Source organism: Talaromyces rugulosus, chromosome II (assembly GCF_013368755.1).
Source record: "Talaromyces rugulosus chromosome II, complete sequence".
NCBI classification, from domain to species: domain Eukaryota; kingdom Fungi; phylum Ascomycota; class Eurotiomycetes; order Eurotiales; family Trichocomaceae; genus Talaromyces; species Talaromyces rugulosus.
In genome coordinates, this window is record NC_049562.1 from 6,065,249 (window position 1) to 6,087,443 (window position 22,195).

At 47.9% G+C, this 22,195-nt stretch overlaps 9 protein-coding genes and 1 non-coding gene across 10 annotated transcripts; 5 read left to right on the forward strand and 5 right to left on the reverse strand.

Annotated features, from left to right (window-relative positions):
* Positions 1-219: 219 nt before the first annotated feature.
* Positions 220-531, forward strand: TRUGW13939_04576 (uncharacterized protein; the record flags this gene model as incomplete). Its single annotated transcript, XM_035487748.1, has 1 exon — positions 220-531. One exon carries the CDS (start codon positions 220-222, stop codon positions 529-531), a length of 312 nt encoding a protein of 103 aa, XP_035343641.1.
* A 935-nt stretch (positions 532-1,466) lies between these two features.
* TRUGW13939_04577 lies at positions 1,467-1,537 on the forward strand. Its single transcript has one exon. It is a non-coding gene; the product is annotated as a tRNA-Gln (tRNA).
* A 252-nt stretch (positions 1,538-1,789) lies between these two features.
* TRUGW13939_04578 (uncharacterized protein) lies at positions 1,790-4,695 on the forward strand (the record flags this gene model as incomplete). Its single annotated transcript, XM_035487749.1, has 4 exons — positions 1,790-2,500; positions 3,109-3,390; positions 3,448-3,722; positions 4,014-4,695. 4 exons carry the CDS (start codon positions 1,790-1,792, stop codon positions 4,693-4,695), a joined length of 1,950 nt encoding a protein of 649 aa, XP_035343642.1.
* A 173-nt stretch (positions 4,696-4,868) lies between these two features.
* TRUGW13939_04579 (uncharacterized protein) lies at positions 4,869-6,292 on the reverse strand (the record flags this gene model as incomplete). Its single annotated transcript, XM_035487750.1, has 5 exons — positions 4,869-4,982; positions 5,045-5,178; positions 5,249-5,740; positions 5,801-6,006; positions 6,093-6,292. 5 exons carry the CDS (start codon positions 6,290-6,292, stop codon positions 4,869-4,871), a joined length of 1,146 nt encoding a protein of 381 aa, XP_035343643.1.
* A 1,591-nt stretch (positions 6,293-7,883) lies between these two features.
* On the forward strand, positions 7,884-9,768 carry TRUGW13939_04580 (uncharacterized protein; the record flags this gene model as incomplete). Its single annotated transcript, XM_035487751.1, has 5 exons — positions 7,884-8,150; positions 8,203-8,531; positions 8,591-9,431; positions 9,497-9,615; positions 9,681-9,768. The coding sequence occupies 5 exons, from the start codon at positions 7,884-7,886 to the stop codon at positions 9,766-9,768; spliced, it is 1,644 nt and encodes a 547-aa protein (XP_035343644.1).
* Positions 9,769-10,421: 653 nt separating this feature from the next.
* Positions 10,422-10,825, reverse strand: TRUGW13939_04581 (uncharacterized protein; the record flags this gene model as incomplete). Its single annotated transcript, XM_035487752.1, has 2 exons — positions 10,422-10,641; positions 10,719-10,825. The coding sequence occupies 2 exons, from the start codon at positions 10,823-10,825 to the stop codon at positions 10,422-10,424; spliced, it is 327 nt and encodes a 108-aa protein (XP_035343645.1).
* Positions 10,826-13,662: 2,837 nt separating this feature from the next.
* Positions 13,663-14,059, reverse strand: TRUGW13939_04582 (uncharacterized protein; the record flags this gene model as incomplete). The annotated part of the gene is made up of 3 exons (XM_035487753.1): positions 13,663-13,679; positions 13,740-13,854; positions 13,925-14,059. 3 exons carry the CDS (start codon positions 14,057-14,059, stop codon positions 13,663-13,665), a joined length of 267 nt encoding a protein of 88 aa, XP_035343646.1.
* Positions 14,060-16,657: 2,598 nt separating this feature from the next.
* Positions 16,658-19,404, reverse strand: TRUGW13939_04583 (uncharacterized protein; the record flags this gene model as incomplete). Its single annotated transcript, XM_035487754.1, has 5 exons — positions 16,658-16,832; positions 17,320-17,965; positions 18,028-18,676; positions 18,729-18,869; positions 19,039-19,404. The coding sequence occupies 5 exons, from the start codon at positions 19,402-19,404 to the stop codon at positions 16,658-16,660; spliced, it is 1,977 nt and encodes a 658-aa protein (XP_035343647.1).
* A 657-nt stretch (positions 19,405-20,061) lies between these two features.
* TRUGW13939_04584 (uncharacterized protein) lies at positions 20,062-20,954 on the forward strand (the record flags this gene model as incomplete). The annotated part of the gene is made up of 2 exons (XM_035487755.1): positions 20,062-20,116; positions 20,176-20,954. 2 exons carry the CDS (start codon positions 20,062-20,064, stop codon positions 20,952-20,954), a joined length of 834 nt encoding a protein of 277 aa, XP_035343648.1.
* Positions 20,955-21,105: 151 nt separating this feature from the next.
* TRUGW13939_04585 (uncharacterized protein) lies at positions 21,106-21,930 on the reverse strand (the record flags this gene model as incomplete). The annotated part of the gene is made up of 2 exons (XM_035487756.1): positions 21,106-21,359; positions 21,432-21,930. 2 exons carry the CDS (start codon positions 21,928-21,930, stop codon positions 21,106-21,108), a joined length of 753 nt encoding a protein of 250 aa, XP_035343649.1.
* Positions 21,931-22,195: the final 265 nt, after the last annotated feature.

Here is a 22,195-nt window from a genome sequence, read left to right on the forward strand (position 1 = left end):
CTGGGTAACGCGAGACCAAGAATATTGAGAACATCCCTGGTTGTGTAAAGTGAGGATGTATCTAGTAGTGTGAGCGGAAGAGGTGTGTGGAGGGAAGCACAACTCGTGGCCGCATACAGACGCAGCCCGTCTCAGGTGACTTCGTCGACCTTTGGATTCCTCACGTATACATATCTTGACACGGCATTGTGATTCCAACCGAATCAATCTACTATGACAATGAACGACGGCTTGAAAAACGATATCTCCAACGGCAGCTCTCAGCGTACCCCCGGAGGCAGCGAGGCTCGAGAAGATACTCAGAACCGCACCGCTGGCAGTCTGTTTATTTCCGCTGAGTTTTTCGAGAAAATCTATCTCTCACCCAAGAACTGCGTTCACGGCGACCTCCGTCTCATTGTGGGAAATCCAGCGCCTCTGTACGTTTTCTCAGATCAAAGAGACAGCGGGAAACAAACTGATTCGAAAGTCAGTGGTGTCTTGGGTTGCATCATCAGCTTAACTGCACAACGGGCTCTGACAATGGGATGAAGAGGAGCTGATGGTAGTGTTGCCCCCTTGATTTAAGATAGTCCTCAGACTGTTCGTCTGTTTTGGTAGTTTTCTTTAGCTAATTTTAATATTTAGCAGGGTCTTCTATGGCGTGGGAGGAACATTAATGCCCGCCTGTGACCTCTCCGAGTTGATTTTGAGAAACAAATTCCCAGCAATTGTTTTTTTTTTTTTTTTTTTCATTCGGTAGCTGGCCTATTATTCAGACATACTGTACCGTTCTCGCAGATTTCTCCTAAACAGGCGCCTACTAGATTTCAACTACATTGATGTTGACCCCATTTGCTACAGACACTTCTAATTTCTCAGACTCCGCCGTTTTGTGGTTTCCGACGTTATAGCATAGCAACTTTCAACGCGGGCATGGGGTTTCTTTTCTTTATTTACCTGATTTGCGGCATCGGCACCGACATAGTCATTGAATCCATCTTCTGATACTTACAGTTGGGCTCTTTCTCTTGGCGGAGTCCTATTTCCAAGCGACTAACATGAAAACTGGGCTCGCCAGCAGCCTTCTGGTGGCAAGTTGCCCGTACCTCCAAGCCTACTTTGACAAATCGGGCTAACGATCGATGTTGAAATAGGCCAGCTTTGTCATGCTATTTTCTTCGATTGACCTTGGATGGTATCTCTTCATAGCGCAGATGCTCAGAAGTGTCCACTTTCCATATAGTCTCCCAGTGGGTGACGTAGGCCATGTGATCAAGGGCCGCAGCGAGAAGATGGAAGTCTAGAGATTTGCAAAGTCTCACATGTCGACTTTACTAAATCACCCAAAGTTTTAGGTTCATGTCAAACTATACCTATTAGTAGTCAATAAACGGGTATCATTTTATGATGCAAAGGAGGTAATCAGAAGATATAGTAGAGAACGAACGGCTTTCGTGGTCTATCCATAAATCGCATCACATTACGGCTCTTTAGTCTAGCGGTAGGACGTCAGATTTTGATTCTGAAATCCCCGGTTCGACCCCGGGAGGAACCTGTCTTGTTTGTTGCTTTTTTCCCCTTTGTGGACTTAATAAAAAGGTGTATAGCGATCATATTGACATATAGTGGTGATAAGCGATAAGATAAGATACGCAAGACGCTAGCCGTTTTGGTATATTTTGCCGCACGGGCCACCATCAGGCCTCGCTTCATCCAGACCGAACGCCCGTTCTTTTTCACTCTCTCTTTTGCAACATGCTGCCTGCGAACGCCTTCGAAAGCCTTCGCACGCATCTAATAGCTCACAATGACAGATCCATCTTCGATATTTCTTCACGCGGAGCTCTTGCCAAACATTCGACAGCTCACGGTTCACGTTTCTCTCCCGATTTCGTCCACGAGTATCGATCTCAGAGCATCGACTATTACCCTCTCCGAGTCTCGACGCGCGATTACTGTGTATACCGTCCGTGGAACTGGCGACGAGAAGGAGGATTTATTGGAGACTCTCAAATTGCCTGCTCGCGTCACCGAAGCATCTCGACGAAACCTCACGTTCGCGGGACATCAAGTAGACTCTCTGGGAGATAGTAACAGCACAGAATACTCGTTCAGGCTACAGGTTGACGACCATGACACTACTTTGATGAGGGGAAACAACGGCTTGCACGAAGATGATTTTGTGCCTTGGACTGCAAAGAACATGTCGCCACATTCTGTGCTGCATTGCCGATCTTGTAGCCAGGAAATCCTAGGTCGTCTGCAACAAGAAGAAGCCAGCTCCTGGGCATGGAAAGATCTTCCCAGCGGAAATTGGGCAGAAATGATGGACTTTTGGCACTGTCACAAACCAGACGTGCACGTGGACGAGAAAGACCAGCAAAAGGTAACAGACGACCAGAATGCCTCGGTCAAGGGGTACGGTGCGTCAAACCAGGTTGTTGCTCTCCCAGGGACAGTTCTGGTCGATGTCGCATCTTTTCTGGTGGCAGAGAGCGACTGCTACAATATCAAACGGGTGAGTTACAAGTCACATATCTATACCAAGACAACTGCAATATATTCATTCTTTGTCTTTACTTTTTTTTTACGTCTTCTTCCTCTCTATCGCAGTAAGCTTCTTTTGAACTGAACATCCGGGCATAAAAGAAGGAGGCTTCTTCGCGTCCCTACGATCAAGTCTCCGATACAAATGCCCAACATGGAATAACTTTGGCCGCGACCTGTTTTTTTTTTTACCTCCAGTCCCGACAGGGAGGAAGTTGTCGATCTTGCTGATGTATTGGTGCGAATTATATTGGCTATGGGAAATGCTTGATGCAGGACGACGTGATATCCTCTTTCATGAACAATGGATGATGGATTTCAGTCTCCTGGTCAGGTGTTTCGCAACCACATATTTCGTATGGATTGTTATCGAGTTTCATAACTGACCTACGGGTGGAGGAAGAGGGTTGTTGGTCATCCTATTGCGTTTTACTGGAATATCTCGATGAGTGGAATTTCCAGCGATTTGCACAGGGTACAATACAATACAATGTCTTGTAATGTTGATAGACAGACACCCATTCAATGCAATGCAATATTCTTTGTCCTTTCATCGCTAATAAAATCTCCCGAGTACAGTCCCAAGTGCCTGAACCAACATCTCGAGGCTTCTCGTCTAATACGACAAGAGCAAATATAGACTGTAAGCGATGCGGTGCCATCGTAGGAATGGAAGACCCTGCAGCAGACGGGTTAAGACTGTACAAGAGCAACATATCAGTACGGCATTCCCAGGCTCAAGACGCAACGTACGAGTCATATCCCACGGAGATGATCACAAGTGCCCAACTACTGGAGCTCATTAACCGTGAGGGCGTGCGGCGGTTTGTCATTCATGCAGGTCATCAGGACGGCATTTTGGTATGAAATCCCTCACTCTCAGCCCCAAGTTCAACGATTGGCCCCTGACCGGCATAGGTATGGGCATTCAATCCCGATCTCCGGTACTCCAGCACGAGCGCGGACCACAGCATCGTCACCAGACGCGCCATGAAGGTGCTGTATCAGGAGCTGGCGAATGTCGAGGAGATCCTCGAGCCCGAAATGGGCACCGCTGTCCCACTGTCGCTCGAGGAGCTATTCCTGCCTGCCGCCATATATGGAGAGCTGATCGAGTCGCTCAAGCAGAGCACTGGGGTTCTTCCAGCGTCAGCGAGGATCTTTCGAGAATGGAATGTCGCATTTTTGAGCCGGTACGACCAGGGAAGATGATGGATGACGAATGGGAGAAGAAGCTGCAAGGCGGCCTGATCTGCTGTGTGCGCTCCTTCCGCCGCCACCCTTGCGCAACCTTGACCCTTTCAAGCTTTGCTTCACATGACTTGGCGAAGCTTGAATTGCCCCTTGTCCCACTCGTTGTGGCTATTTAAAGAACGGCCGAATTGCTTGTCTTTTTCTTGTCTCGCGAGATTAATATCAATCCTCTCTTACAATATGCTCCGCGCCCTGTTTTCATCTGCTTATGCGCGCCGCCACCTCTCAAGATCAACAATGGCGGCAGGTCAGATACAACACAGTACACAGAAAACAACAATGATGCCAGACAAGGATGAGGCCATCGCATGGGAGCATTCCTCTTCAGCGCCCCGTGATTATTCCAAGCTTCTCGAGGAGCTTGAAGACGAAGAGTTTCCAGACTCCCCTTGTTCATACCACATTGAAGATGTCAATCGCGCTTCGCCAAACGACTCGGCCTCAATCATCAGCGATTCTGTCGACCCAATGTCTACCGTCCCAGAGTTGTCGGTATCAGAATCATCCTCGCCGTCCGACGAGTCATCATACGATCCCTGGAGCTGGAGGGATGCCGACGACATACCCACCCGACCAGCCAGCGCATTTTTCTTGCAAGATTTTCCACCTCTAGTCAGATGTCGTGAAGACCCGGCAATGGGTCACCCTGAGGATATCATAATACTAGATTTCGATGATGACCCCACGACCCGACACTGGCAGCTCTGGAACACAAACGGTGACGAGGGCACCACTTCACAGGAGTGGAGCAGATCAAGCTCATTTTCATGCCTGGAGGCACATGCATGCAAGGGCGATGAAACCTGGCCGATTATATCCAACGAGGCTGCATACCGAGCAGACGAATCGACCTTAATTGGACAATTGTTAGATAAACCCCACACTTCGGAGCACCTCACGCATCTAATCTGAACTCCCTGTTCGATTTTGGATAATGAAGGGAATTGGTTATATTTCGCTGCATATTATTGGGTTGTTTTTATTTACTTTATTAGTCGGCCATCTCTTCAAAGGCTCGCGCTTTACATGTCATAGCGGTGCGTTTCAGCGTTCAAAATGATACAAATCGACACATATTCATTTCATCAGGCTCCAAAGGGTGTTTCGTATGGGCGCTCGGCTTGAGGCGTGATACGGGCGAGATGGCGTCGCTGGCCATTGGTCCAGTCGTACTGCGCCGAATGGGCAGTTACACGGTTCTGCACAAATTAGACAAATTGTCCAACATGACAAAAGAAAACTAGGCAGATGGATAACTTACGTCCCAAACAACAACTGTCCCCGGTGCCCATTTGACACGTGTCTGTACATCCTGCGACAGAGCGATGTGGTCAAAGAGAAACTTGAGCAAGAATTCCGATTCTTCCTTTTTATATCCGACAATGTAGCGAGTGACTTTTCATCCGGACCACGTTAGTCTCACCATCAAACAGAGGGAAATGGCTAGCCCATGGGGTTGACTCACATTGTGGGTTAACATACAGGGCTTTCTCGCCCGTGACAGGATGCGTGCGCACGATTGGGTGCTCGTGCATTACTGGATCCCTCCTTACAAAACTGCCTCTTGCCTGTGCACTATTGGCCTGTTCGAAACCGGAGTGGACAGCTTTGAGACCGTGCAGGCGCTTCTGGAACTCGGGCGAAAGGCGCTCGTAGGCCTTGGCCATATTTGTGAACAGGGTGTCACCGCCGCTAGTGGGCCCATCGAGCAGATACAGGAATGTGGTACCTGGCGGCTGGGCCTCGAAAGTGACATCGGAGTGCCACGTGATAGAGTTGGTGTGTTGTTCCAAAAATTGCAAGCCGGACTTGTCGTCAGCGCCTCGGTGAACGAGGTGGACTTCTGGGAATCCCTTGGGTGCACCAGACGTTACGTGGATGTGATGACGACCAAAGTAACCGCCAAATTCCAACGCCTTCTCAATGGGGATTGAGGCAAAGTCTTGCTCGCGGAAAGCTACATTGGCACCGTCCATGGTTAGTCACATATCTTAGTTGGGCTGGTTGTGTAACCTACCGACCACCTTGCGCTGGGCGACAAAGAGAGCCAGCTGGTCTTTGCCTGCGTCTGTAAGTTGGCTCAGTTGCACGCCGTGAACCTCGGAGCCAATAAATGGTGTCACCTCGGTGACCTGCGCTTGACCCTCTGGGAGGAGATCTTTGAACGACGGGTCTGCATCTTTGCCGTGATCGTAATGCTCGAACGGGGTCCATGGGGGGTATCTATGCGGTGCAATGTTAATTTACACCATCAAACGACAGGAATTCCGATTCGAAAAAGAAAGACAATGCAGTAGGATAGAACACACTTGACGCCCTTTTCGTTGTCCCAAACGGGGAGGTAGTTTGGGTATGTGGCCGGAGGTTGAGATGCGGTACCTTTGGTCTCCGCCTCGTTATCATAAGAAGTGCTGACACTGATAAAGGCTTCCTTATTGAAGCCCTCTGTGAACTTTGGCTTTTCGGGAGTTTCCCGGATAGGAAGCGGGTCAACCAATGCCGGCGCCATGACTTGTGCTCTGTTGTATCCTGGTGTATACGTTAAGTGGTGGAGGACTATGTATGCCCTGCTGGAGATGTCACTTTTGTCTGGCACAGAACCGGGGATTTTGAAAAAAAAACAAAAAAAAACAAAAATACAATATTATTCTCAACTCTACTTCTCCTTCCCAACCTGCGGGCCTGTCTTTGTCATCCGACAATAACGAATCTATGCCGGGCTGGGCCAGACGATATCGGATAGTTTTCCTAATTTCTCATTCGTCTCGGACGATATTAGACATTTGACAGCGGGGTTCTATTTTGGATCCCCTCATTTATTCATCCGATCCGCGAGCTAGCCCAGCCAGTTCCGCGTTTCATCAACAGCTGAAGAAGACGGAGTGGGTTCGGGGTTTGTAGCGAGACCAATTGACCTTTGTTCAGATCCCAATAATGACAGGGTGACCACGGAAAAACTCCGCGATGGGATGCTAGATTAGTAGATAATCGTGCGTCCCTTTATGGCGTCATCTGCGGGAAGGCTGGCATGATTTGAGGCTCGTGTCAACCATGCGAATACATGTAATGGAGGGATATAAATATACCCAGTGTGGGGTGGTACATGTATGTGGCAGGCCGATTTCGGCAGGGATCGATCAGTTCTATAGCTATCAGTATCAATTGATAGCAGTCAATAATGATATTGTTTGCAGTTCAGTATCACAATATCTAAACACATGCATGTCAAAAGCAAGCCACCGGATAGAACAGACTCTAGATTGTACACCCAGCTTCGAGAGCGAGATATGACGCGGCAGTAGATATCATCTTGTCAAACGATTACTATTTATTGAGGGCTGTGAGCCCAAAGGGGAAGGTGAACTCAAGCAGCAGTGGGGCAACCTTAAAAGCGGGCCTTTGTCGTTATTGATCCTTCTCGCCAACACTTTAACAACACGTCGAAACCATCCAACACAACCACAGCATACTTCTATCTGTTTCGTTTCTTTTCTTATTTACCCCTGTTTATCCCAGCAAACAACCATGCGCAAAAACAAAACAAAATGTTCCATTTGGCTGTTTGCCGGAAGTTTCTCGCAGATCGATAACGTTCCATGCCCGCCAAGTTGCGTGATAGCACGCCATCTGCAATAACGTCAATCGAGCCTGCGTCGCGCCATCACGCTTCCACTGGACCGCGCAGTATTCGCAGATCGTGTCTCGTCTGGGCGTTTAACGCGCACGTCTTTGTGGTTGCTCTCCCCGGAGCTCGTGGCCACGCGCACCCTTTGTCGTCATGTATCCGGCCTAGTATGCGGAGACGTTCTTCTTTCCGGTTAAGCAGCATCAGGTTCTAGTTTGATCCTGCGCGATCTGCCCAAGTACACCATGGAGCTGATGCTATCGAAGCGGGCCGATGCCCACAGCTCCAGGGTCCAGCCTGCAGAGCTTGAAACGCAACGAACCAAAGGGGAAAAGGCCAGAGATAAGCAGCGGAAAAAAAATTCGTGATCGAGCTATACCACCTTTTTTTTTTTTTAATATGATAGCTTTTCCTGTTCTTACAAACGTCGTCAACTACTGGTTCCTCATCTCACTGCAATTGCTTGGTCGGAACCATGTCGGATCACAACGAAAAGTCTGGCTTTGGGCAGCCTGGTGCTGAAAGCCCAGATTCGCACTCAACCAAGCCCGGGGTATCAACTGCTGTGAGCCCGCAAGCTGTTGAATCGGTCGTAAGGCGACGCGCCATCCCAACCGATGCCGCCTTTGAACAATCCGAGGACCCTCGTTACTACAAGCCAATTGATTCGTACGAAGGCCTCCATCGTTGGGATCCCGAATTTGAGTGGGAGGAAGAGGAAGAAAAGAGGCTTGTTCGAAAGGTGTGCTCTCTGCCTTTTTTTCTATTTGTGGTTTGATTTCTAACACCACCAGATTGATCTTCGGGTTTGCACCTTTGCTTGCGTGACATTCTTCGCCCTGCAACTAGACCGGGGAAACATCGCCCAGGCACTGTCTGACAACATGTTGGCTGATTTGAATATGGACACGAATGATTACAATACCGGACAGACCATCTTCTACCTCGTCTTTCTTTTCGCAGAGCTGCCTTCACAGCTGATCTCGAAGAAAATCGGCCCGGACCGTTGGATTCCCATCCAAATGGTTTGCTGGAGCTTGATTGCCGCCTGCCAGGCTTTCATTACTGGTCGTTCAACATTCTACGTTTGCCGGGCACTTTTGGGCTTGTTTGAGGGCGGATTGTAAGTATACTTACTTTACTTTTGTCCAGGTTTGACAAATCATCTAACAGTTGAGGCAGCATTCCCGACACGATTTTATTTCTGTCCTACTGGTACAAGTCCAAGGAGCTTCCTATAAGACTCAGCTTTTTCTGGATGACATTTGAAGCCACGGCCATTATTGGTGCTTTCCTCGCTTTTGGCTTTTTACACATTCACACCAGCGATGGAACAGGTCAATGGCGGTATCTCTTCGCACTTGAAGGATTAATCACCGGCGTCATTGGAATTTTTGCCGCCTTTTATATGCCCCCGTCCCCGACAGAGACGGCTGGGTGGGTTCGAGGCAAAAAGGGCTGGTTCACTGAGCACGAGGAAAAGATCCTGGTTAACCGTGTCATCCGCGACGACCCCAGCAAAGGCAGCATGCACAACCGGCAAGCCATAACGTTCAAGCTTCTTTGGGAGGCCCTTTGCGACTACGACATGTGGATTATCTATCTCCTCGGCCTTGTGTGGATGATTCCACCCTCTCCTGCCACCAACTACATTACCCTGGAGCTAAAAGCGCTCGGTTTCGACACTTTCCATACCAATCTACTGACCATTCCGGCATATGTTATATTCATTATCAATTTGGCTCTATTCGTCTGGATATCTGAACGTATTAACCAACGTCTTTTGCTTGGTGCATTTGCCGAGATATGGAATTTGGCTTTACTGGTCGCTCTCGAAACCCTCCCAGCAGGAGCTAGTACTTGGGTTCGCTATACCCTGCTCATTTTGCTTATTGGAAGTCCCTATATGCATGCTGCCGTCGTGGCAATGACTTCTCGAAACGCCGGATCAGTCCGTACGCGCACCGTCGCGTCAGCTTTGTACAACATGACTGTGCAGGCCAGCAACATCATTTCAAACAATGTAACTCTCCCCTTTCAACCCATTGCTTTTCTTTTTTAACAACTGTTCTTTTTTTTTTTTTTCAGATATATCGCGACAGCGACAAACCGTTATACCGTACTGGAAACAAGGTTCTCATTGCCTTGTCCATTCTGAGTTTCGTACTCTTTATAGCGGCCAAGTTTTACTACGACACGAAAAACCAGTTGCGTTGATCCCCTTGCTGAATTACCATTGGATATACTTTACTAACCATGATTCTTCATATAGACGCCGAGCGCGCATATGGGACGCCATGAGCACCGAGGAGCGGGATGCATATTTGACTTCTAACAAGGACAGCGGAAATAAACGGTAAGACTTTTTATCTTTCTCGATGATCAAAAACTGGGCGTATACTAATTTTTTTTTTTCGTTTTTCAAGACTTGACTTTAGGTTCGTTTCATAAGGTATAGACTAGAATGTCTGTGGAGTTGTTGTTTATAGATCCAGTGACATCTTCATGGTTCATAGAGTTCTGGATATTTTCTAGTAGCAACCTTGAAAAAGAAAAAAATAGAACAAGCCAAAAATGATACATTAGTTACAGTTATATTCATGTAAACACTAATATTCTCAAAAAGTATTTGAAGATGTCAGGTAAAATAAGAGTAGAAATCGCAGCGTTTAGAATGTACGAGAAGCTGATGTCGTTGGTAGTTGACTTGGCCAGTTGACTTCACGTATTAGGTCTAGCTCGGGTTTACCCTATATGGCTACATCCGGATCAGTTAGTAATGGTATCATTACTACGACAAGGTTTTATATGGTCTTTGATCGGAAATTTACATGTATAGGGATCGTAATTAAGACTCTACTTTATGTATTAGGCTTTGATTTTGTTCATGTAAAATCAATATCAATAAAGTTATCAATCTCTTCAACTAAAAATTACAAAAAAATTGCATTCCTCCATTGACTCCAAAACAATTCGTTCTTCCAAAACTCCAACCCGGTGTCATCCGAGTTCATCACTCGCCAATGACATACTCACATCCTTCCTGACCAATCCAGACTTCATGCAGTTTGCCCGCGGGTACATCGATGCGGTCCCCTGCTCCAAAAGTTTCCTTTTTAGGTTCGTTGCTGTCGCTGGTTGCATTATCTTCCGGATAAGTAATAGTAAAAGTACCCCGTCGAATGAGATGGGTAGTCACTGAACTGTGCGTGTGTGGTGGATAATAGGCATTGCTGTGAGCAACTATCATCAATTCTGTATTTCTAAAATCAAGAACTCCACAGGTGAGAAAAAAAAAAGAGATGATTACCTCGAGTCTGTCCATGTGAAAACGTGAGGAAATCCCCACTGCTTGACCATCTTCTCACACTCAGCGCGCCCTCCAATGACGTACTTGTCTGCAGAAACAGTCGACATTTTGCAAGGTATATTATACTGAGAGGGCAGTACGTGATCACTATCAAGCTATACCACAACGTAGCCCTGCTATGAGCACTTTTCTAGACTGCATTCCAAGAGTTGCTGTCCTGGTGGTTTCGTGTGAGGCGTCCCGTGCGAGCCGGCTCCGGACCCAAGTGGGCCAGCCGCTTTTAAACCATGGATCACGCCTCCGAGTAGGGTAAAAGGTCGCTGGGCTCCGCATCTCTAAATTCGAACTCAAAAGCAAAAGAAAACGGCTTTGCAGGGCGATGGTGGCGGAGAGATCTCTGGTGGCCGACAAACTCCATGCATGTACGACTCGGTGGTATCACCAGTCTATATTCTGCATTTCCCGTCTCCCAATGTTTGTCGCCATTGCAATCCTGGTTAGACTACTGATCTGAGGCCTTTTTGAAGTCTAAAATCCAAATGAAAAGCTGCGTTTATGAGCTATTTTGACGTCTAGCACCACTGCTCTCCGTTGATAGCCTTTTGGTTCTGGTCCGATTGTGATCTGATGCGCAGGAAATCGCGATCGTGACACGGAACGGGCTTAGAAGTGGGCCCCGTGCATGACCTGGCAGGCAGCTTCGCTGAATCGCTGTGACCGATATGTGACCGAGGTAACCGTAAAGCCCAACCATGTCTCTAGATAGTCTTTCGGGGTATTTAGCCGCAGATGTGGGCGTTGAGAGTCGAATCCGAACCGCCGTGGCCGCACATTCCGCCACATTTAGGGTAGTTGCGTACGATGATCTTGCAGGTGGATAAACTCCACTACACCGTACGATCCGAAATACCAGGTTAAGAAATGATCTCAGTTCTGGAAGCCAGAAACACGACAAAGATACGGAGTATTGATTTAGTCGGCCCCGCGTCAGCGACATGTTGGATACCTAGCCGCATAGCGCATCCATCGTTGTTTAATTTCTGTCCTCCGTAAATTCCGCCGTAACAAGCCTGTGTAGTGTGTACGTCCCTGTCTTCGAGGGTACTTGCATGTTGCAAGAAGCGCCCTTCCCAACAGTTGGGTCTCCTACTATTCGTGCTCTCCAGACCGATGCCGTGTACACCCCTGTGGTAGTACCAATAGCGGCATTGAGCTGAAAGTTTGATTGTCTCAAGTGGCTCTGGAATCAGATTCCTCACGAATAGCATCCGGAGAAGGATGGGCGGGTATTGTCGATACGTAGTCGTATAGCCTGACCCGCCCTAGTAAAGTAACGCCTGACCCAGTACACAGATCGTGCCCTTTGTGCGCATTTCCCAAGAGGACGAGAGACGATACCTTTTAATGATTCTCTATTCCCCAGGTCAGCAGAATATGCGGGTTTTCCCTAAGCCCAGACTCCTAGGCTGGTCAACCTCCCGTCCTTCGGAACTTCGGGTAGGTGCACGCGTTGCCATTTGAACCATGGTATCTCGTTCCTTTGCCCAGGCCCTGTGAGAATTAACACGTAAATGGTTGCTCATTCCTAGGGGAAACCTACCCCGCATGTGTTCAAAGAGGGCGTCACATACTCGGCGCTATTGATGGCGTCGCTTTCGCTTCGCATCCCACCTACCACTTGATTCTCTGAAACTTCCTCCATCGACATCGCTCGCTTGCTCGCCTACTTATGCTCTTGCCATAAAATGTTGAGAGTTTGACAAAGTTTCTCGATTTTTTCCTCGTCGTGTTTCCTAAGCCTCTAATCTACGCGAAGTAGATCTCGCAGCAAAGCCAGCCTGTTTGGTACTTGAAGTAAGTAACAGCCCTTTGCCTTTGCAATAGAAAGAGTCAAACTTGAATACCTAACAATAAAAAAAGACAAATATATGCCACATGGTTCCCAAGCTGTATGCCGATGGCATTTATTCGAAACCATGTTGCGACCTCTCCGGTGTCCACCACGGGCCTTCCAGTACTGTCGAATTGAAGCACTTGTCGCGCTTGCGTTAATGACAGGCGTGATTTAAGAATAGAACCCGCAGGACGTCGTTCAAATCGTTCCAATCGTCAACTCTCAAGTCAAAAATCCCGTGAAAGGGATTCTAGGCCGAGAAGACTTCGCGTGATCACGGCTAACGGATGCTAGAGGCTATTGTGAGATGGATCGCAACATGACTTGATCTTTGTCATTGCTAAATGAGGATTCTATACGCGTTGCTCTAAGTTAACGGTGTCATTATTGTATAGGCGTTGTCATTTACATACCTGGTTCGCATGACCGCCACGTCGGCCAACGGAAAACGCCTCGACTTGTCGATATCGGCACGGAAAAAGGCACAGATAAGTGAACAGCCCTCTTGGTTTCACAGAACCAGTCAAGATGCTGTTTTATCCAGACGACCGGCTCTCAGAGACGTGATGATGAAGGGTTTGTCGTGCCAGGATAGAATACCTGTCGTGTTGACGGAAGCTTGCGTTTTGCGGGAAGGACCCCAGGGCGACCACCTGCATATGACCTCTCTGCTTGCTTCACCCTCCTCCAGATGGAAGACATTCATTCCCTCGACAGGCTGCTACACTTTACGACATGGTTTCATTAAGCTACTTGGACATGGGCTTGTCCTTATTCTACAGCACTACAACACCGCCTGGCATTTTCGTGCCGTGTATGACTACAGCGACTATCGTCGGCGTCGTCTTTTGGACAATTCGGTTTCACTCCACGAGAAGCAGAGAAAGAAGATTTTTTTTGCAGAAATATACGGAAACGACAGGCTACATACAACGCACTCAATCATCTGCGTACGCCCACATCGAGGTAGCAACATCACAAACAACTGGCCTCATTGCATCACTGTTCACCCCAATACTCATCTCCAAAATCCCCCCGACAAGCTGTCACCTACTCTACCAGGTCTTCTATGCCCTCGTTAGCAATACATATTTCTATTCCTATTAGCTTGGAACGGATAGCTATACCGTCATTCAAAGCCAAACGGCTGCATTCGGTGCCGCAAACATGGCATGCCTTTCCAGGTATGACCCAAGTCTCTTGACCTCTCGCTGCACAGCCTTGGCAGCGCACGCCAGGCATCTGTTCAAATATCATACCCCAGCTTAGTTCCACGATCAATTACGCAATGAAAGTGAAACGAGGTACATACCGGAACAGATATCAGACCTAGCTCCGCACTTTCAACAGAGGGGAGTGCCTCGTCGCCGTCGCCGCTGAGGTATAGACCCCTCACTTGGGCTACGGGCTGGACGATGCCGAAAAGGGAAGTCTCAATCGAGTCCATTTCAATAGCTGATCTGAACCGCGCGTCTTTTCAAGGGAACTCCAGAGGGAATAATTTCAAGATTTGAAGTCGGTAATAGGAGGAATGGTGTTGATGATTGAACATCGGTATGGGGTTTCCAACTTCTTTATACCTCTCTTCTACGCTTGAGGATGCAACCACCCCGGTCGGCGTTGCAGGTTGTTCACGAGTAGGATCGAAAGCTCGACGAAAAGCGCGGGTTGATGATTTCTTTGTCAATTCGACTCTGGTGTGCTCGATACTGTGCATAGGCAAGTAACACCTGCATGAATCACACAGGATAAACCACTTTTATGGGCTCACTCCAAGTGTCCGCTTTATCTTCGACACTATTCAACCGGTTACGCGGGTGGTATTCTGGACCTGTCTTTTCTGGAGCTAAATTTTCAGAAACCTGCCGCAATATCGAGGTCAGCTCATGATGGGCTTGCTTTGGGAGGGGTGGGTGGAGCTGAGAAACACCAACAATCTATAGATGCTTCTTTACCACAATGGCAAGTGTGAAAATGCAATCTAAATATGCAATTTGCTAACGTCATCGATCCCCATGCCAGTCTTCGTTGGCGCCAGCCAACCTAGTTGAAAGGCTTGATTGGCTAGGTGCAAAATACAATCCCACTTGCAGTTCCTTTGATACTGTTGGGTCTCTCAATGGCTCTGTGATGTTTTGAGAGCGATATGCTCGTTAATCTCGAGTATTCACTTGCTTTGTATTGGTCAATTTATAAGACACCATGTGACTTGGCACGCAAATAAACGGTATGTTGGAGAATCTTCTGAGCTTAAAAGTGAATTGATGCTTCAGCAATTGAACCTACAAAGGATATTGTGAAAATACAAGCTGGACTACAAAGGCTAATTACATGCCAGGACCAATTGACTAATGGCGCAGCAGTATGTCGTCTGGTCCCGCTTTCCCGCTGCCTTGTGAGAACCCCCACAGGGCCGATGGCTAGCCACGACCCTGTCTCGCGAGAATGATATATCAAAGATTCACTTTTTGGAATTATCAGGCAAGCCTTTAGCGGTTGCATTACAGGAAAAGGTTCTACTTGGCCCGCATGAAGCCAATCGGGAATTTCCCTTTCGCTTATCGGGGAAATGAGAACACGAAGGCTGCGGCAAGAGCGGGTGATGAGGCGTGGGGATCATTGTGATTTGAGTGGCCACCCAAGTTTATGGCATGTTGGAAACACAGGTGTTTTGTTGGTTCCAACAGGTCATTGAAGGTGCTTTTTTGGTGGTTTTCAGCAACGAGTCTCCGAACTAGCCCGGAATGTGCCTTCTGGCGTGTTTCGACCCCTGTTATTTGGACCGGATTCACGAACTATCACGCCACCGTCAAGCGGAGCTATAAGCTGGAAGGCTTTACTAGATACAGCAAGAATGAGTATTCCACCGAGAGCAACCTAACGATCAAGCGACGTTCGACTGGGCCCTGAAAGATCAACATTTTACGTCACCCCTGTCCGACAACCGAAGAGGAAAGATGTGACGAACATCCTTTGATGTGTTGGTTTGGTATTTTCGGCGTTTAACCCTGGTAGTTGGGAATGGACTGCGCACATGCAGGCGAAATTCTGACCTAGTGCGTGTGTGTTGGAAATGGCATGTCTACTGCGGGTATGTGACTTATCCCCGGGAAGGCTCGGGTTTCTTTGTCCCTTCAGAAATCTCAATATGTGGATGATTCCTATACTAGCATCCTGGCTGTCATCGAAGAGATTTTGAAAGAAGCCATCTGGGTCTAGCAAGCCTCTCTTAGGTTTCTCCGGATGGTGTGTGCATGATCGCGGCAAATTCGACGCCATTGCTAAACTTGGTACAAAATCCGTGCGGCCCAGCTACATTAGTCGGGTCGGGGTATTTTGATTGCCATTGTGCGATGCCGGACTTCCCTCAGGCAACAGTGGCTTTTAGCCGCGAGATAGTCGGTCAGCAGTGGATACTTTTTCGTACCTATTACTACAAATAGTACCAATTTATGCAGCCTTTAGGCCATCTTCTTGGGCTATACGACCACACTCTTCCCACGCTTGGCCATCCTCGATGATCATACCCTACCCCGCAGCTCAACTGAAATTGTTCTCGATGCATGAGGGCAGCATACGAATGGGCGGTGTATACTTCTAGTACTGGCTAGAAAAGGCATGGCAACAGTCTGCAAGCTTTCGGGACACCTGCACGGGGTGGGTAACCTGCGAGGTAGTATGGCACCCCCTCCATCATACATCTGCATTTCCCGCAACCATGGGTTTAGTTCTTGTCATAGGACTCTCTTAAGGGCGGATGAGAATAATCCCGGCTTGACTACTAGGTTTCAATTAGGTGTGATAATATCGCTCTTAATCGCTCTTAATTAGTCAAACAACCGAGTATCTACTTATTTGGCACAATTGGTGCATGTCTCGGGTACCTTTCTACCGGAAAAAAAACTTGCAAAAAGTGCTTTTCTCCCTGCAGGCATATGCCAAGAACACGACGACACCCCCCTCAACCAATGACGCAGTCATTGGTTGCTTTGTGGATGGAATCAGGTACAATGAAATTGAGAGAAAAAAATGGGCAATAACTTAATCAGGAATCAGAGACCCGCTTGTTGATCTTGACCAATAAAGCGCCTGCCGAAGGCTGTCCCAGATGATCCTTGAGGTGCACAAGTCGGTATCCCTGCTTGAGTCGGTCGAGTCGAATACAGGCCCATGCCGCGAGGCTATCTCGTCGTCCAAATTCGTTGTCTTTGATCTTGAATCTGCAAGTACAGCAGGTAAGGAAAACGTTAGCTCTTCTGCGCAGATGTGTCTAAAATTCTAGGCCGGAAATCAATCCATGGCAATGAAAAGGGGCATCCGTTGGAAGACAAGCCGTATTGAAAGCAACTCCCAATATAATTGGGCAACCATACACGTCAATGCTTATCCTCAATGACATGTATGTGTCATACGAAGCCTACTAACTTCGTAGATGAACAGTTTACTTTCCAACTAATCAAATTAAAGGAAAAGCGCGTGATGACTGCACATGCCAGTATGCCCGTTTCCAAGAAACGGGTGGCAAGACGAAACCTTGCCGCCGGGTATGATAGTGCTTCAACGTGCGTCGGTAGTCTGCACATATAACAATGCAGTAGGGAGAATAGAGTTCACCAAGAGGCTGCGTAATGGGAATCACACGGAGAAAGAAAATTGCCAAAGTCAAGAAAAAGAAAGTAAAACAAATACGAAATTATTATCACATACCTTATGAAAGACATGTCTTGCAATATTCTCTCTGCGCGTGGGAATTCCATTTTCTCTGCTTGGAAATCCGGGTCGTTTCCAGTACTCGTTTTAGTCCTTAACTTGTACTTCTTAGAAGATTTTTCATTGGCTGATGCTTCTTTTGAATTTTTGTCTACCTCGGCAGCGTCTGTTAGTATGTCGTCGGCCTTGCATAAATGAAGCTGGCAAATTATGTACGGGCGAAAGCCCTTTCCAGATGCCGAGTTTCCGGTCAGGTTTCGGATATTTTGGCCGGCATAAATGTCTATAGACAAATCCAACGTTTGGATAGTGCCATTTGGTAAGGCATTGCTGCAGGAATCGGCGTTGTTGGCAATGTTTCGGTATACAGAGGGTTTTTTTACCCAACCAACTCCATTGGGAAACATGGCATCATTTATCATCATGCCCTTGTCGCAATTCTGCCAATTGAGAGCAACCATTTGCGCCCCTTGCTGCCAGAAGAAAATAGGATTGAGGTTTGACGAGTTCAACCGAATACCGGAGGGGTAGACTCGCATTAGAAAGTCGCGGTTATGATTCAAGAGAGCCTGGCGGTTATTCTCATGCGCATCTTTGACAGCAGCCTCAGATAAAGAAAAGACATGGGTTGGCATTGCCGCTTCTATTGTTGACAGCGTGCATTAGCATTATGTAAGTTAAAACTTCAATGCGTAGTGGAATTACCTTTCTGGGTGAAGTGGCTAAAATGATAAGCTCTGGTATACACTGCAAGCTCGCTCAGGGTATGAAGAATTTTGCTTTTCTTTTGCTTTTTTTGAGGATCTGTATTTTCGCCAGCAGCTACATCCAGATTCTTGAGTCCAGCTTCAGCCTCTTCGATCTTCTCTTCAGTCTCCTCGGCTTCTTCAGCAGCCTTGGAAGGTGGAGACCACTTGACCTTGATCAGGATTTTGTTTCTAAGATCTTCCAAGCGCGGAAGATCCGCCTCCTCTCCGGAGTCTATTTCCACCAAGTAGTCTTTCCATGCTTCTCGCATGATGTCTACCATCATTTGCTGTTGGTTGAGATCAGCATGGACTTCCAAGCTGACGATCACCGGGAGATCGCTAGCCACAAATGCATTGTCACGTATAGCATAGCAGACGTCACGAAAGGATACTTCCTTTGTCAAAGTATGGCCATGCAGCACACGAGGCTCGCGCACAGCTAGAGGATCATAATCTTCGGCCGTACTCGGAGTATTCTCTTTGAGCACCTGAGTACGCAGCGTATCAGGGCGTTTTCTACTACGGGTTGACGCCGCTCGCTTGACTATCTGACGCACACCATCCGACAACGACTTCATGCGTGAATGGCCTTTCGGATTTTGGCTCTAAGGAGCTGTGGTATTAGCCAGAATCAAAATTGAGTGAAATTTGGCATACCGGAGGTTGCTTCTTTTCCTTGCCAGATTCACTCTGACTGGAGCTGGAGCTGGAGCTAGGGCTAGAGTTACTTATACTGGGTGACCTAGAAAGGCCGTCCCAAACGTCAATTTCCAAACACCTGCAGCCACGGAGAAGAACCTAGCATACATTAGCTTCAAATGCACGAAGGATATATCCCGATGGTGGTATTGGTCTTCTTGCAAGCCTCCCCACTGCCCCCGCTTTTTTGTCAATAGGCAGGGATGTTGGCAAGACAATAGAATAATACATGCACCATTCTACGCAAGATGACAAAAGAGGAATTTACATTCGTGTATGCCGCAGCGCTCGCCTCACTATAGAGCTGATTGCCGGTAAGATAGGTGTTGTGACTGGATGAGATGTAGTAATGTGCGATCTGTGAGGAGAGATCAGAGTTCTCCGCATCTCGGTGGGCGCGCGCAACAGGGCTAGCCATGTAATTCAAAAAACCACCGAAGGATGCGAGGTTCTCGTTTTTGGATCCGAGCTTGTCCGTCTCCTGTGGAACGATCGCATCGTCTTGAACGGACCCAAAATCGGGTTCTGGGCCATTCTGGCGTAAAGACTCATGGATCTGCTTCAGGTGTGCCAGCACCGACGCGGAGAAAGACGTCGTCGTATCTGCAGAGCCAGCTGCTTCCGCGCTAGCCATTTTGATTTTTGAAATAGGGAATAAACCAAGGAGGAGGATGCGAATTGGATATCGTCGGGCTCTGGTCGCACAAGAGGTGAATCCACTCGTTAAGAGGAGAGAGGAGAGGTGAGGTGCTCAGGAAAGAAACAGCTCGAGTGGAAACCCGAGCAGGCCACATATCAGTTCGTTCTCCAATAAAATCGCCCCAGCACAAGCGAGATCAGTGAGGACTGACCGCCTCTTGACCCACGGAATGTATCAATGATGCTCTAGAAAAAGGACACAAGTCAGAGAGCAAACGGTCCTGAAAGACTGAGAAATCCCTTTTGTTTCAAGTCGCAGTTGAGTTCACCGCCAGCTCTTTCCTCACGAGCCGTCGTCCCTAAGGCACCAATCAGGCAGGCCTCTACTACTACACACCCATCCACACCTTCATCATTCTCTCTTAACCCCATCCTAGCGATGACAGACACACTTCACTCCAGCTCGCAATGAGTCTATATCCGTAAAGTTACGGCTATCGCTAGTTATATGTCAGCAATCCATTATGGCATACCCCGCAGCCCTGACACAGCCCCACCGGGGTGGTATATAGCATGCCGATTGTCCTCATGAAGAGGCGTGATAATTCATTCTTTTTCGCTCTAAGACTCCTTTGGTCCAGAACAGAAGACAATGACAGATTCCAGCGAGCCCGTCCACTTTTTCGATCTGACATGCGACCTTGAAGGTAACAAGAAGTTTCTGGAACCTGTCACTCAAACTACATAATGCTAATTACAAATGTAGGAGCGCGCAAGTCATGGTCACCCAACACCCTCAAAACACGCGCCGTCCTGAATTTCAAGGGAATCAAATACACCCAGTCATGGGTTTCGTATCCTGACATTGCGCCTCTGTCAGAGCGCCTGGAGATGAAACCGACAGGCACCACCATCAAATATACGCTTCCAGCTATTGCGCACAAAGCTTCGATCACGGAGAACGCTCATGGCGCTCTAAATGATTCTCTTCCAATTGCGAATCATTTAGAAAAGACTTTTCCTGCACCGCAATACCCTTCGATCTTCCCCAATGGACAAGCAAGTTACGCGCTCGCACACGCCACTGAGGAGCTTCTAAACCCCGCCATTGCTAAGACTTTCGTCATCGTTCTCCCCAAAGTCCATGCGATGCTTGATAAAAGGGGGCAAGAGTATTTCCACGAAACGCGCGTACCAAACATGAGAAGAAGATACCCGGATCTTAATAATTTGTCGGAGATATTGCCCAAAACCGACGAGGAATACGAAGATATCTGGGCAGAGGCACAGAAGAAGCTCGAGATCTTCACCACCATGTTGACAGAGAGTGGAAGGAACCCTGGTCCGTTCCTAGAAGGCGAGAAACCAGGCTACGCAGATTTCATTCTCGCTTCGTGGCTGGCATGGCATGAAAGGTCTTGTCTAAAGACGTTCGATGCCCTGCTGAAAACAGGAGACGGCTCTCTTCGCAAGCATTGGGAAGCATGTCTACCATATTTAGAAGGCCAGGGCGAGACCAAGGACTGGCCTATTTCCAAGATTTAAGAAATATGTAAACACTAAATTCACTAGTCATATCCTACAAGTATTCACCAGTTGACCAGAATTAAATATACATCCAGTACCATCTATCATATTAATACAGATTTTGAATGTAGGCGCATTCCGTAAAGTTTCAAGGGTGCCGCGAATAACCCTACAAACCACGCAAAAAGTTGGACTCGCGAATGCCCTTCCTCCTCGCTTCCCTAGCACTTTTTGTGATTGTCTCCCTCTTCGCGAGGCTATCCGCAGCCTCGGCGACAACATCTCTTGGGCCATCTTGCGAGGAGTTGTAATTGGCCGGCGTGATATCGACAGCTTGTTCGTGAACGGGTATCTTGCGAGGACGAGAAGCGGCCAATGCCGCCATCTTCTTGTCGTGCTTTTTCCGTAGTTTTTTGTTCAATGCTAAAACGACCAAATTAGAACATGAAGAGTGAAAGGGGAAAAAATAGGTACAAGGGTAAAAAAGGGACATACAGCTAACATCAACACCACCATCTTTCTTGTTATTGTTGCTTTTATTGTCAAGCAACTTCCACAACCATTCTGGATACTCATGGTCTTCCAGCGCAACGATATCCGGCTTGTTCTTGATATAATTGAGTCCCGACATAACGGTACCGGCAGCACAGCTGCTTGGTTCACGCGATGAGGCAGCAGCGGCTGCTGCTGCAGGGCCTTTACCAGGGTTGACCCATGCAGGAGGCTGTGGCACTCCATCTGTAGGTGTGCTTAGAGGCTGGGAGACGCCCGGTGTCGCAGACGAGACCGCAGCAGAAACATTCACGGCGCCGATACCCGGTTTGGTGGGCGTTGGCGGAGGAGGCGTGGCGGGAGTTTTGGGTGTGTCAGTGCTTGAAAAGCGAGTTTGGCTCTTAGCTAGTAGCGAGGGACCGCATGTTGAAGGCGAGCGAACAACGTGCTGTTGGAATTGGATTCGCGAGAGAAGGTGAGTTCGGCAACGTTGGCAGATCATTTTGGCTGCGCCGAATGTAAAACGACGGTTTGTAATTGAGGAAAGGAAAGAAAATAGTCGACAACCGGGATGATATTATAAATCAGAGCAACCAATGGCGTGGAGCTGTGTTTGGAGCTGGATCCGGAGCAACAAAACATTGAAGATGTTGAAGCCAAAAATTGCGGAATCACGGCGAAATTGGTCACGTGCTACGTTCATGACTAAGCATATCAATCGGCGTTTCCTAAAAGGGTAATCTGTAGGTAGGTGTGAATTATCTAAA